General features: G+C 45.3%; 1 protein-coding gene across 7 annotated transcripts; it reads right to left on the reverse strand.

The window, feature by feature from the left end:
- Positions 1–205: 205 nt before the first annotated feature.
- Positions 206–12,928, reverse strand: LOC118283850 (polycomb group RING finger protein 5-A). Of its 7 annotated transcripts, none has more exons than XM_035606248.2 (9): positions 6,288–6,987; positions 4,476–5,079; positions 3,916–4,012; positions 3,534–3,589; positions 2,505–2,564; positions 2,189–2,385; positions 1,378–1,476; positions 1,060–1,149; positions 206–591 (listed from the first exon to the last, which is right to left on the reverse strand). In XM_035606248.2, exons 2-9 carry the CDS (start codon positions 4,588–4,590, stop codon positions 544–546), a joined length of 762 nt encoding a protein of 253 aa, XP_035462141.1. In that variant the 5' UTR covers positions 4,591–5,079; positions 6,288–6,987; the 3' UTR covers positions 206–543. The 7 variants fall into 7 exon arrangements, 3 of the variants coding, with proteins under 3 accessions (XP_035462141.1, XP_035462145.1, XP_035462144.1); XM_035606252.2 differs by having other exon boundaries at positions 2,189–2,382; positions 6,288–6,973; XM_035606251.2 differs by lacking the exon at positions 6,288–6,987 and adding an exon at positions 5,289–5,463.
- Between the last annotated feature and the right edge of the window lie 904 nt (positions 12,929–13,832).

The following is a 13,832-nucleotide window of genomic DNA, read 5'->3' on the forward strand; positions in this document are numbered from 1 at the left end:
TTCATCTTCGAGCACGTTTGCTAAAATACTCAACGATGCCATTCGTCATGTTCACGCATCATTTATGCACTTTTCTGAAGTTAGAGGTGTTTGTTTTAGCTTCATCAATAATATTTGTCTTGGTAAAGTATTGATCCAGTGTGTCAGAGTAAAAAAAACAACGTTCAGATCCACGTTCATGCGACAAAATACCAAAACGCGCGCAAACAGTAGAAAATCAACGTTTAATCTACAGTCAAGAGTTTAAACAGGCAAAGTGAAGATATGGTCAAACTTCATTTTTCAATCTCAACAGGTTCGTAGGCACAGGGACATTTAAACATTTAAAAATATCATATATTATAGCATATATTATTCTATGTAGCATAAAACCTCTGTTGACCATAACAACGTCTGATCTGCTTCATCATCATCATCATCATCGTCGTCTGTACAAAAATACATCTGAATCTTTCTCTGCACATTGCGGGCATCTTGTGTGTGTGTGTGTGTGTGTGTGTGTGTGTGTGTGTGTTCGCTCGTTTGTCGTCTTGCAGCCGCAGTTCAGCCGAAGTCGATGCGCGGCCGATACTCGAGGACCATGGGATACGTCTGAGGGAGCGACAGAAGAAGAAAAAAAGGAAACAAAGTTTGAGGCGTTTTGTCGTGCACACAGAAAAGGACCACGACGCCAAAGATGGCGGCCGTTCGACAGAGATCCCTCCCCCCCTGCCCAACCCGCCAATCATCTGCTTTACAGGAAACACATCAAACCAATGGGATTGTTGCACCGAAACAAGTCAGACCTTTCAAAAAGAGCTCTTAACCTTTGTTTTTAATGTTTCTTTTGAATCAGATTTTATCGATGATTCAATACATCGTTGCCAAGATGGCTGCCGAGAGCAGACGAAGGGTTTAACCTTGTGCACAGGAGTATTTTTCCGTCTCTGTGGGGCAGATGAGTCACACACACACATACTGTAAAACACAGACAAAATGTACTTCCTGTAGCCGATGCCTCCGCACATTAGCATGCAGACGCCGACACACAGACAGGAAGTGAAGGGGCGACGGCCTTACGTTCTCCCCGTGAAGCCTCCAGCGGGTCATGTAGATGAACTCCAGAGTGTGATCGCGGCCCATGATCTCTCCGTTGCACAGCACGTCCAGCTGGAGAGAGAGAGAGAACAAGAGGAATAAACGTTGGAAAGAACCGAAATGTCTGAAGCACAACACGAGGGAGAGGAAGCTCAGTGTGGCGACGAGGGGGAGGAAGTTTCCCCAGTTTCACTTCAGTCTGCGGCAGCTGCTCGTCCTCTCCACTGATGCTAAATGTTCTGGTGGTTGCTTTTTTCGTTTGACCTTTGAAAGAGAAAGTCACGTGAATGTGTTTCTTACCTCATACGAGCTCGGCAGCTTCAGCTTTAGACTGAGGAACTTCTTGATTGTTCCCACGGTGACGCGGCTGGAGCAGCGGATGAACCTCTTCATCAAGTCCTGATCGGGACGAGAGATTGAACCGGATTTAGAGAGATTCGGATCATGTATATTTTTCCGAGTCGGGGTCGCTGCAGCATTTGTGCGCAAATTTTCACAAATGGCGCGAATATATTTGCCCGTTCTTCATTTGACTTTCCCCCACAAACCTCCTCCGAACAGTCAAGACGCAGACAACCGGCGTCAACGCGTCACAGGAATATTTTTTACTCGAGTTCAAATGTTTCAAATTGAGTGACTGAAGCGACTAGATGACAATTTTGTGTCTTCACGTGGTTCGCGTCTCTGGGTTGACCCTTTTTGAATCTCTGATGAAATAATTTGCGTCCGGTGTGAACGCACCGCTACAAAGAATCTGACACATTTTGAAGCCTCCATTTTGTTCAGCGCCATCTTGTTTTCCTCAAGCCAGAAGTAACCATATTGGGAGGAGCAGGGGGCGTGGCCCGACTGAGAGCTCGGTCACCTACACCTGCACTGACTGGATGGTGCTAGCTGTCAATCACACTGTAACCACGCCCCCGTCACAGTGCTTTATGGTTTATGTGACTGTTAACGGACCATAATGTACAAAATGAACATCATGTGTTGAAGAAGACTTGAATCTAGAGGTTGAACCATAAACTCCTCATTCGAGTCACTTTCTCGTAGAGTCGCCCTCTGCTGGTCAGTACACAGAACACAGGCTTCGGACGTGGTTAAAACAAGTCACCGTGACGGTGCTCTCCCCCGACTGGCCCGTGTTGCGCAGGCAGTCCAGGCAGATGGCGATCTGAGGATCGCTCCTGTGGTAGTCGTCGCCATCGTCGCCGCCGTCGCCGTCACCGTCGTCGCCACCGGCATCACCACCGCCACCGCCGTCGCCTCCGACATTAGGCAGCCCGAACCTCTGACACCTCAGGGCTTCTGCTGAAAAAACGTTCACAAGGATCAGAGCTGCCGCTGAATCACGCGAACAAGACGAAAAAAAACGTGTGCGAGTTGAAAGGTGTTTAACTTGGAGACGAGCAAGTCGGGGATATACGAACCTTGTCCGTGTCCTCTGGGCTGGTTCCGCCTCCAGAACTCCAGCTCCCGCTGCTCCTCTTCTGCTCCACATGAACATAAGGACGAAAGCTTTCAGACAACATGCAACTCCATGAAGACGGGAGTTTAATTATGAACACACGTTCTCTTTATTAAGACTTCAAGTTCTGAAATATATGACGTTTGTTTCCGTCTCCGTCATGAAGCCGTAAAAGTTAAAGTGCCGTCACAGCTTCTAGTCGACGCGTTGAGAACAGGTTGTTCGTCTCCGTCTCGTTTTAAACTCCGGAGCGTCTGTGGCTCGGAGAAATAATGTGACGCTGAAGGATGAATTCCGGCTAAACTGCAGCTCAGCAGCCGAGTCAGTCACGTGTCAGATTCTGATCCATTATTATCTTTAAAACTCTTTCACTTTACAATAATTCATCTTCGATGTTTCACAATCTGATCATTTCAACCTGCGAGAATAATGAAACACTAAAGTTCAACACGTGTCATTTCCTGTGGCCATCATGTGTTTTTTTTTATAAACCGGACGTAGAATTGGGGGTGTGGCCTGACACCTACTCATGCACGCATGCACCGATTGGACGGTACCTGCTGTCAATCACACTGTATCCACGCTCCAACACACACGGCGCTGTACGGCCTATTTGACTGTAAATGGAAGAACAATGTAGAAAAGTTTTGTATTCGTGTTTATATTATACATTAAAAAAGTGTATTTTCTCACTTCAAGTTCTATATATTTGGTTGTATTTGTGTTTTAATTCATAGTTATTTATAATAAAGTTTATGGGGAGTGTGTGTATGACATTTTATTTGTTATAAGGGTTTGATAACGACATCTCGGGAATCCTTCAATTTCTTAAAAAAGTATTTATAAATCAGCGGATATATATCAGCATCGGCTCCCTAAAGATCCAGATTGATCCAGATTGATCCAGATTGATCCAGCTCTGATCGACAGCCACGTCATTTACCAGCGATTGCAGAACTGAGCAGAGACTGATGGAATCTGAAGAACTCACTTTCTCTGAGTCCCGGCACCAGTTTGAAAATGATCTCCTCCAGGGTGTTGTCCAACCTGCGAGGAAGAGGAAGAGAGGAGGAGGTGAGGAGGAGGCGAAGGTAGAGCAGAGGAATACATGATACGACCAAAAGAAAATTGGTAGAATGAGAGAAGAGAGTGTGAAGCTGAAGGTGATGATGCTTTAAACAAAACAGCGTCAAAGAAGATGAGGTGATGAAATACCAGAAGGGTGAGACTCATACGATGGAGGTGAATTTTTCCTCGACTTATCAACAGAGCTTCTGAAAAGATGAAGAGAGACTGACAGAAGGAGGCAGGGAAACTGAAGAAAGTGAAGATGGAGAAGAACAGGAGGAGGAGGAAGAGGAGGCGGGTCCCACCTGAGCATCTCCAGCGGGTTGGTCTCGTGGACCTGGATGCCGCACTCAGGACAATCATTACTCTCCTCAAAGTGCTGCACGATGCAGCTCTTACAGACTGAGGAGGGAACAACAGACGGACTGAGAGTTTCTCCAGAGGAAACTTCGCCCACACAGTTTCAGTCCTCACAGAACCGTTAACATGCTAACAGGTTAGCATTTTTATATACAGTCGCTGATCGTCTTTATATACAGTCACTGATTGTCTTTATATACAGTCGCTGATCGTCTTTATATACAGTCACTGATCGTCTTTATATACAGTCAGTGATCGTCTTTATATACAGTCAGTGATTGTCTTTATATACAGTCACTGATCGTCTTTATATACAGTCACTGATCGTCTTTATATACAGTCGCCAGCTGCTTTGTATACAATCTATGCAACAAACCCACCTAATAATCTCCCGACATTTGTAATGACCTTCAGTAACAAAGAAATCTGCCCGTGTGTGTGTGTGTGTGTGTGTGTGTGTGTGTGTGTGTGTGTGTGTGTGTGTGTGTGTGTGTGTGCGACTCACAGGTGTGCAGGCACTCGGTGACCGTGGTGGGTTTGATCAGGTAACCTCGACACAGGTAACAGGTGATGAAATGGTTAAAGTCTCTCACCAGGTGCTTCCTCGCCGCGGCGGCCATGTTGAAATCACGGACGACAACACAAGTCGACGTTTACGTTCGCACGCGGGTGCGACGCTGAGATTCTAGTTTCAAGTCCAAGTGCGCGTGAAGAGTTTGAAACGGACGCCGGCTAAACGTCGAGTCCGGCGTCTCGTCTCTTCACCGTTCACAGTTTCCGTGAGAGATTATTGTTGCTCCTGTGTGAAATCCTGCTCCATCCTTGTTCCCAACGTCTAATCTGTGATCAGTGTCTCTTCGGGAAACATTCCCCCAACGCTACTCCGTCTTCGCCGAGCCACGTCAGTCCCAACGAACGCTTCCGCCGAACACGGTGCTCAAACTCCCAGAAATCCGACGGAGTGAAACGTCTCGCTCGCTCCCCCGTCTCAGCCGAAGCACCATTTTCAGTGGAGGAAGGCTCGATTGGTCAACTGACGCCGACGGCGACTACGGCGCAGTCGCCTCGCCGCAGAGCGTCCGACACGTCGTGTCAGAGCGTGGAATCACCTGGAGAGAATGAAAAAAACACAGAGGTCAGAGTTCAACATGCATCTGATTCTGGATTAGATCTAGATTTTTGTTCCCCTGTTTCAAATGTAGATTTTGGGCTGAACGTGAAGTTTCATATTGTGTTTTAAAAGACGTTCACGTTGACGGGACGGTGGATGAGTGTGAGCTGTGAGGAGGTAACGGGGTCGGGTGGCGGTGGTTTTCACCCCGGCAACGTCTTCCCGGGACCTCCGGCGAGTTCAGGAGGGCCTGGAAGTTCCTCCCGGGTGGACGCGCCCAGAAGAATGTGTCCAGATGGAACGTTCAATGTGGACGTCCCACCTCCTCACTGAGACCCTGACCCCTGACAGACAGAGGTCATTTCCACCGCTCGTGTCTACGTTGTCATTGTGTCCAGGTAGAAAATAACAGAGTCCCTGTTGGACGCACTTTTTAGAGACTGCCGTCTCCACAGACGCCGCCGCCTGCGACGGGAGGAACGAGGCGTCACTCTGTCACAGTTCTGAGTTTTTTTAAAAAATCGATGTTTTCTTTTCTAAACGATGGAGTCCAGATCGACGTACATCACTGGGAGTGATGAGTCAGTTTCATTATAGTGTTCAACACTTTCTTCACGCAAACTGCCGGTGTGAAACGCTCGTTCACTGCACACACTCAAATACAGGAAACGCTTGTGTTTTGTGTGTGTGTATGTGTGTGTGTGTGTGTGTGTATGTTGTGTGTGTGTGTGTATGTGTGTGTGTGTGTTGTGTGTATGTGTATGTGTGTGTGTGTTGTCTGCGTGTGTGTGTTGTGTGTTTGTGTGTGTGTGTGTGTGTGAGGGGGCGTTTTCTAGAAAAATATCAAGTGCGCAACTAAGAAATCCCCGCGCACGCGCGCTCACACACACACACACACACACACACACAGCAGATCTGCTTATCTCATCGTTGGGACGCGTCACGGTCTACGTCACCGGTGTCGAAACAACATCAATGGAGGACGCACGCACTGATGTGTGTGTGTGTGTGTGTGTGTGTGTTTGTGCGCGCGAAGAGCGTACGCGCACGCCCCCTGCTCGTCCCCGTGTACAACATGTGTCCTCACATAGACAGACCCGCGCACGCGCAGCACGCAGCGACGGTAAAAGTTGCACAGCGGTGACGTCACGGCCTCTGGAGAAACGCGGCGCGCGCGGCTCGTTTCACCGTGTTGCGTGAACCTACCGTGAAAATCCCGCACGTCAACGTGCACGGCGACGCACTTTCAGGAGAGAGAGGGGGAGAGGGGGGAGGAGAGGGGGGGGGGGAGGTCCAGGCAGCGGCGTCAAAGTTTGGCTGCAACGTGACGCACACGTCGCCGATGAATCCACGCAGACAGTAATGACGAGCGCCGACTCGCCGCTCACCTCCGGCCTCAGTCCCGCTGCGCCTCGTCCACCATGACGCCGCCGGGTCCTCGCGCTGCCGCCGCCGCTCGCTCGCTCGCTCCGGCTCCGTGCGGCGGATGAGCAGAGAACGCGGAACTGGTCCGCTCGGATCTGCCCCAGTCCGCCCAGCAGCGGAGCGCAGCGGTGGGCGGGAGCCACCAGGCAGGCAGGGCTCGAGACCGAGAGCGGTTGTGTAACTGAGTGCGCGCGCACACACACACAAACGCACGCACACGCGCGCGCACACAGGTGTGTGTCCGTCCTGAAACGAACATTGTCTCTGTTTTCATTCCGAGGGGTCTGAGGACAGACAACAACACGTGACCGGACAATTCAACAAGCAAAATGTGTCATATGAAATATAATATAAATATATATATAATTAAAGTAGGAAATACAAATGCTACATTTAGTCTCAGTGTAGTATATATTCAATTCACAGCACACTACGGAAAGAAAATTAACTATATACACCAACACTTTATTCTATGTAGTAAAGAATATTAAATATATAACACTAGATTTCTTATATATACTTTACTTATATACTTATCTTTTATATATTTGTAAGGTGAGCTTGATACCTGCTGCTGTGACACTGGAGTTTTGAAATTAATAAAGTACATTTATCTATCTCTGTCCGTCTGTCTATTGGCTAAATGATGTTAGAAGAATTGATTTTGAATATGTATCTATATCTCCACGTAGTTTCTGACACTAACTATCACGACTCAGACGTTTGTGTTTCTTACAGACATACAGACTATATGAAAGGAAAACTATCAAAGACAATAGCAATCCTGTATTAATCTAGGGAAGTATTGAATTTTAAAGCTTTGCATATTATTTATTGTTCACTCTTTCTTCCTTATATCTTACTTTGTGGAACTTTCCAGACTGTGTCCAAAAGTTTGGTTCAATATGGGAAAGTAAGTAAGATTTCAGAGGTATTTTTAAATTTACTTTTCAAAAAGCAAACAAAGAGATTAAAAGGATATGTATTTCTTTTGTGGGGGTTAAAGTATGGAACAATGCCAATTTAAATATAAAAATGTGCAACTCTTTTTGTTTTCAAGAAAATGGTTTGTAATGCTATTTTTGAGGGTTATAAATGTGAATAATTTATTTCCTTGTTTCTATACTTATATTTTGGTTTCTTTATTTTCTTTTTCTTTGAGGTGGTTAGATTAAATGGACAAGAAAGTAGGATAGGCACATATAAGCTTTTGCTTCAGCCTAAGCCTGTTCAGTCACTATTTGCTGTTTGAGTTCACATTGTGATATGTTTAAAATGATTGTTTTTATGATTGTGACTGAATAAAAAAACAAAAAAACCATTGGTGTGTGGAAGTGAACCTGCTCTGGAAGCAGGTCACTCAACAATTTTAGTCTACTGTTGTAAGAGACAAATATTTCACATTGTTTTCTACATTAAAGAATCTTATGTGGATCAAATCTGGTCCATATCTTGGTGTTGATGAAGTCTTTAATTTGTTTTATACCAGGTGGAATACTGAGCCAAACATTCCCCTTGTGCAGTTCGCTGTATGTTGCAAAGAGACGGTATGAAAAACTCTATTAGTTAAAAAGGGGGTCAAAATACAGTAGAATACCTGTATGTGTGATGACATCATCCCCCGTCGCTTTGAAGTGTGATGACATCATCCCCCGTGGCTTTGAAGTGTGATGACATCATTCCCCGTGGCTTTGAAGTGTGATGACATCATTCCCTGTGACTTTGCTCAGTGATCATTCCTTTCATGAAACTTTGATGTAAAGGTCTACAACAAGTCACACTGACGTTTAATATTTTGCACAAGATATTTTAGCAAGAACACTGAAGTAGAGGAATCTGGACTTGGACAGAGCAGGTTCAATTCAATTCAATCCAATTTTATTTGTATAGCGCCAAATCACAACAAACAACATCTCAAGGTACTTTACACAGTGAGGTCGAGGCCCCACGATATTACACAGATAACCCAAAAGTTCCCACAATGAGCAGCTCTGAGACTGTGAAAGAGAAAAAAATCCTTTTTAACAGGAAGAAATCTCTTACAGAACCAGACAGAACAGGTGGCGGGAGAAATCTGGACATGGACAGAACAGATGAGAAGAGAAATCTGGACATGGACAGAACAGATGAGAAGAGAAATCTGGACATGAACACAATAATAGTTGAGAAGGGAAATCTGGACAGGGACAGAACAGATGAGAAGGGAAATCTGGACATGGACAGAACAGATGAGAAGAGAAATCTGGATATGGACAGAACAGATGAGAAGAGAAATGTGGACATGAAAACAACAACAGTTGAGAAGGGAAATCTGGACATGGAGAGAACAGATGAGAAGAGAAATCTGGACATGAACAGAACAGATGAGAAGAGAAATCTGGATATGGACAGAAGAGATGAGAAGAGAAATCTGGACAGGAACAGAACAGATGAGAAGAGAAATCTGGACATGGACAGAACAGATGAGAAGAGAAATGTGGACATGAACACAATAACAGATGAGAAGGTAAATCTGGACTTGGACAGAGCAGGTTCAATTCAATTCAATTCAATCCAATTTTATTTGTATAGCGCCAAATCACAACACACATCATCTCAAGGCACTTTACACAGTGAGGTCGAGGCCCCACGATATTACACAGATAACCCAAAAGTTCCCACAATGAGCAGCTCTGAGACTGTGGAGGAGAAAAAACTCCCTTTTAACAGGAAGAAATCTCTTTCAGAACCAGACAGAACAGGTGGCGGGAGAAATCTGGACATGAACACAACAACAGTTGAGAAGAGAAATCTGGACATGAACACAACAACAGTTGAGAAGAGAAATCTGGACATGAACACAACAACAGTTGAGAAGAGAAATCTGGACATGAACACAACAACAGTTGAGAAGAGAAATCTGGACATGAACACAACAACAGTTGAGAAGAGAAATGTGGATATGAACACAACAACAGATGAGAAGGGAAATCTGGATATGGACAGAACAGATGAGAAGGGAAATGTGGACATGAACACAACAACAGATGAGAAGGTAAATCTGGACTTGGACAGAGCAGGTTCAATTCAATTCAATCCAATTCAATTTTATTTGTATAGCGCCAAATCACAACACACATCATCTCAAGGCACTTTACACAGTGAGGCTGAGGCCCCACGATATTACACAGATAACCCAAAAGTTCCCACAATGAGCAGCTCTGAGACTGTGGAGGAGAAAAAACTCCCTTTTAACAGGAAGAAATCTCTAACAGAAACAGACATTGACAGAGCAGGCGAGAAGAGAAATCTGGACCTGGACAGAACAGGTGAGAAGAGAAATCTGGACCTGGACAGAACCGTTAAGAAGAGAAATCTGGACCTCGACAGAAGAGGTGAGAAGAGAAATCTGGACTTCGAGAGAACAGGTGAGAAGAGAAATCTGGACCTGGAAAGAACAGGTGAGAAGAGAAATCTGGACATGGACAGAACCGTTGAGAAGAGAAATCTGGACCTCGGGAGAACAGGTGAGAAGAGAAATCTGGACTTCGAGAGAACAGGTGAGAAGAGAAATCTGGACCTGGAAAGAACAGGTGAGAAGAGAAATCTGGACCTCGAGAGAACAGGTGAGAAGAGAAATCTGGACCTGGAAACAACAGGTGAGAAGAGAAATCTGGACATGGACAGAACAATTGAGAATAGAAATCTGGACCTCGAGAGAACAGGTGAGAAGAGAAATCTGGACCTCGAGAGAACAGGTGAGAAGAGAAATCTGGACCTGGAAACAACAGGTGAGAAGAGAAATCTGGACATGGACAGAACAATTGAGAATAGAAATCTGGACCTGGAAAGAACAGGTGAGAAGAGAAATCTGGACCTCGAGAGAACAGGTGAGAAGAGAAATCTGGACCTGGAAACAACAGGTGAGAAGAGAAATCTGGACATGGACAGAACAATTGAGAATAGAAATCTGGACCTCGAGAGAACAGGTGAGAAGAGAAATCTGGACCTGGACAGAAGCAAAGTGAAGCCAAAGGGAAATTCTTGGTGGAAGGGCTTCACATACTTCAAGCATACCGGGAGCAAGCAAAACCTCCAGGCAGGAGATGTAGCAACTCTCAATGATTCAGAGAGAACAATTCTTAATGTTTGTGAGACAACAACTCTTAACAATATGGAGACAACAACTCTCAGCGATTCTGAGACAACAACTCTCAATGATTCAGAGACAACAACTCTCAGCGATTCTGAGACAACAACTCTCAACGATTCAGAGACAACAACTCTCAAGGATATGGAGACAACAACTCTCAAGGATATGGAGACAACAACTCTTAACAATATGGAGACAACAACTCTCAGCGATTCTGAGACAACAACTCTCAACGATTCAGAGACAACAACTCTCAACGATTCAGAGACAACAACTCTCAGCGATTCTGAGACAACAACTCTCAACGATTCAGAGACATCAACTTTCAACAATATGGAGACAACAACTCTCAACGATTCAGAGACAACAACTCTCAAGGATATGGAGACAACAACTCTCAAGGATATGGAGACAACAATTCTCAACAATATGGAGACAACAACTCTCAAGGATATGGAGACAACAACTCTCAAGGATATGGAGACAACAACTCTCAAGGATATGGAGACAACAATTCTCAACAATATGGAGACAACAACTCTCAACGATATGGAGACAACAACTCTCAATGAGTTGGAGACAACAACTCTCAATGATTCTGAGACAACAAATCTTCCTGAAGAGGGTAAACCCTGCATGGTGCTCGAAGGCAAGGATATCCTTCCACCTCTGAGTGCAATATTAAAACATGACAAAAGTGAGGGACAGAAGACTAAACCCAAAAAGTCTTCAAACTTTTTGGTCAACTTCATGTTTAGAAGATCTAAAGTGAGAACCAAAGACCAGTCTGCAGAGAAAACAAAGGGGAAGGTTGAGTCTTTGACTCCATCTACATCGTCTCTGGAAACGGAGGAAGGTGTGCAGCCTCATCTGTCAACTGTAACACACTTGGCAGAGACGACTGAAGACCAGACAGTCCTGAGACAAGAGCCTGCAGAGACAGTTCAAGACCAGGCTGTCCCGAGGAGGGAGGCAGGATCTCCAGGGGAAGCTGCATTGACTTCTCAGTCCACTGGAACACAGGCAGCTCCAGACCAGTCTACACCAGAGATAGCGACACAGATAGCGACAGAGACAGCTACGTCTGCATCTGTGCCGTTGCCGTTGCCGTTGCCATTGCCGTTGCCTTTGTCTGTGCCTTTGTATTCGCTTGTGCCTGTGCCTGGTACAGACACTGATGTGATCAAACAGGCCCTCCTCACATTACAGGAAGGAGAGTTGCATCGCCTCCTGCAGGACAAGGAGAAGTGGCTCTGCGTTCTGGTACAAGAAAACTGTGACATACTCAAACAGACAGAGAATCTGAGGAGTGAAATCAAGGATATCAATGAGGATAAAGAGTACCTCATTGCTCAAGTGTCCTCAGTGACCAAGTTGGAGCTGGATGCTACCCTACAGGTCTGTGAACTCGAGAAAGCTGTTCAAGCTGGAAGACAAGCAGCAACGGAGGAAGAGACACGCCTAGCCAGAGAGATTGAGGAGACGTCCAAATTCAAGACTGCACTGGCCCAGGCCCTGGACAACCTGGAAAAGTCAAGATGCCAGTGGAAGCAGGACAAGTCCCGTCTCCTGGCTGAGCAAACCCAGGAAATCTCCGGCCTCGAGGCAACACTGCTCCAGTCGCAGGAAGAAGGACGGAGGGAAAGACAGCGGTGGCAGAGCGAAACGTCCGCTCTTGAGGAGTCTCTCAGCGCCTTCAAAGAAGTTCTGGAGACCACGGAGGAGGAGACAGACAAGTGCAGAGAAGAACTGATGGAGACAATAATGAGTCTTGAAAATAGGATGAAGAAGCTGCAGAGCAAACCAGAGAAGAAGTCCTTGAGGAGACGATTCCTCCAGGTCTTTAAAAGAACTGGGGGTACCGAGTCTGGATCTATCGCATCCCCTGTCCTCCTGCTCCATCAGTCTCCCCTCTCCGCTCACTCTCCCTAACCCCCCCCCCCCCCCCCCCGCTTTCAGCCATCGACCGCCCTGCTGTCAAAAATAGAACTATCCACAATCACTATAAGATGAAATCAAGCTCCAGTTTCCTCACACTTTCCGAAATAAAAAATTCAGGAAAAAAAAACAATCGGATAAAAAGTTTCATCATAAACTCTTCATTTTCGACTTAACGTGAAGTGACTCTGGATAGTTCTATATTTCAAAAGCAGGAGCTTCTTCTCTCCATGACGCTGCATGTTCTCCTGTCACATATGTTTGTGTTTTCACTGCGACGCTCCAGTTTCTTCCCACATTCCTAAATAAAAAATCATTCAGATTAAACGTTGCATCTTACATCCTCATTTTGACATGATTTTTTGTTTTGTTTTGTTTTTTTGCATCTGCTAAAATAAAAAAAATTGTCAAAAATAACAAATAAGATACAATATCTGCTGATGGAGAAACATTTAAGAAACAGTCTATCACAGATACTTAATGTTACATTTTTGTTTCCACCAGCAGCTCATATTCATCATAATACTCTATAATAATAATACTAATAATGATACGACTACAATAATCTACCACACTCATAGAAACACTTCCTTCATGTGGATTTTAAAATGGCTTCTTATTGACAAAAATAAAACTCATGATCCACATCCTGAGTGTTATTACTCACAAAGTGACAAGTTTGTTCTGTTCTGGAAAAAACCCTTCAGGGTTAGGGTTACGTTTCTTAGTTTAGGTTTGTGTCCAGCTACTTTAAATTTAACCTGTTTTATATTCAGTATCAGCAAATGTGCGGCTGGAGTGCTCCCAACCCTGGAAACGAAGCACGCGGCAGCTGAACAGCAGCTGAGTGAAAAAAATACCAAAGTGGGATTGTTTTCAGGGTGTGATGGAAGTGATGGAGTTCCCTCAGCGCTGCTGCCCCGACCACAGACATGCTGCTGGGTGAGTCAGGGTGAGTCAGGGTGAGTCAGGGGGACGGACCCCTGCTGAGGAAGTGTTTCTGACTAACAACCACCGTACAATCTCAATCGGGACAAAGTCACTGCACAGTTCTTGTAGGAAGAAACAAGTCAGTTCACAAAGAAAAAGCTGAACTCGTCAAACGCACCGTTGTTCTCTTGAATCATCACTTAAACTCTTCTGCACCAACTGAGAGTATTGAAACCTCGGTGCCGCCCAGTGAACCAACGCTCGTTCCAATCAGTTTTCAGCAGACAACTGTCATCAAGGATTTGTCAGAATCAATATTTCTATAT

This window comes from Scophthalmus maximus, chromosome 10, assembly GCF_022379125.1.
Source record: "Scophthalmus maximus strain ysfricsl-2021 chromosome 10, ASM2237912v1, whole genome shotgun sequence".
NCBI lineage: Eukaryota > Metazoa > Chordata > Actinopteri > Pleuronectiformes > Scophthalmidae > Scophthalmus > Scophthalmus maximus.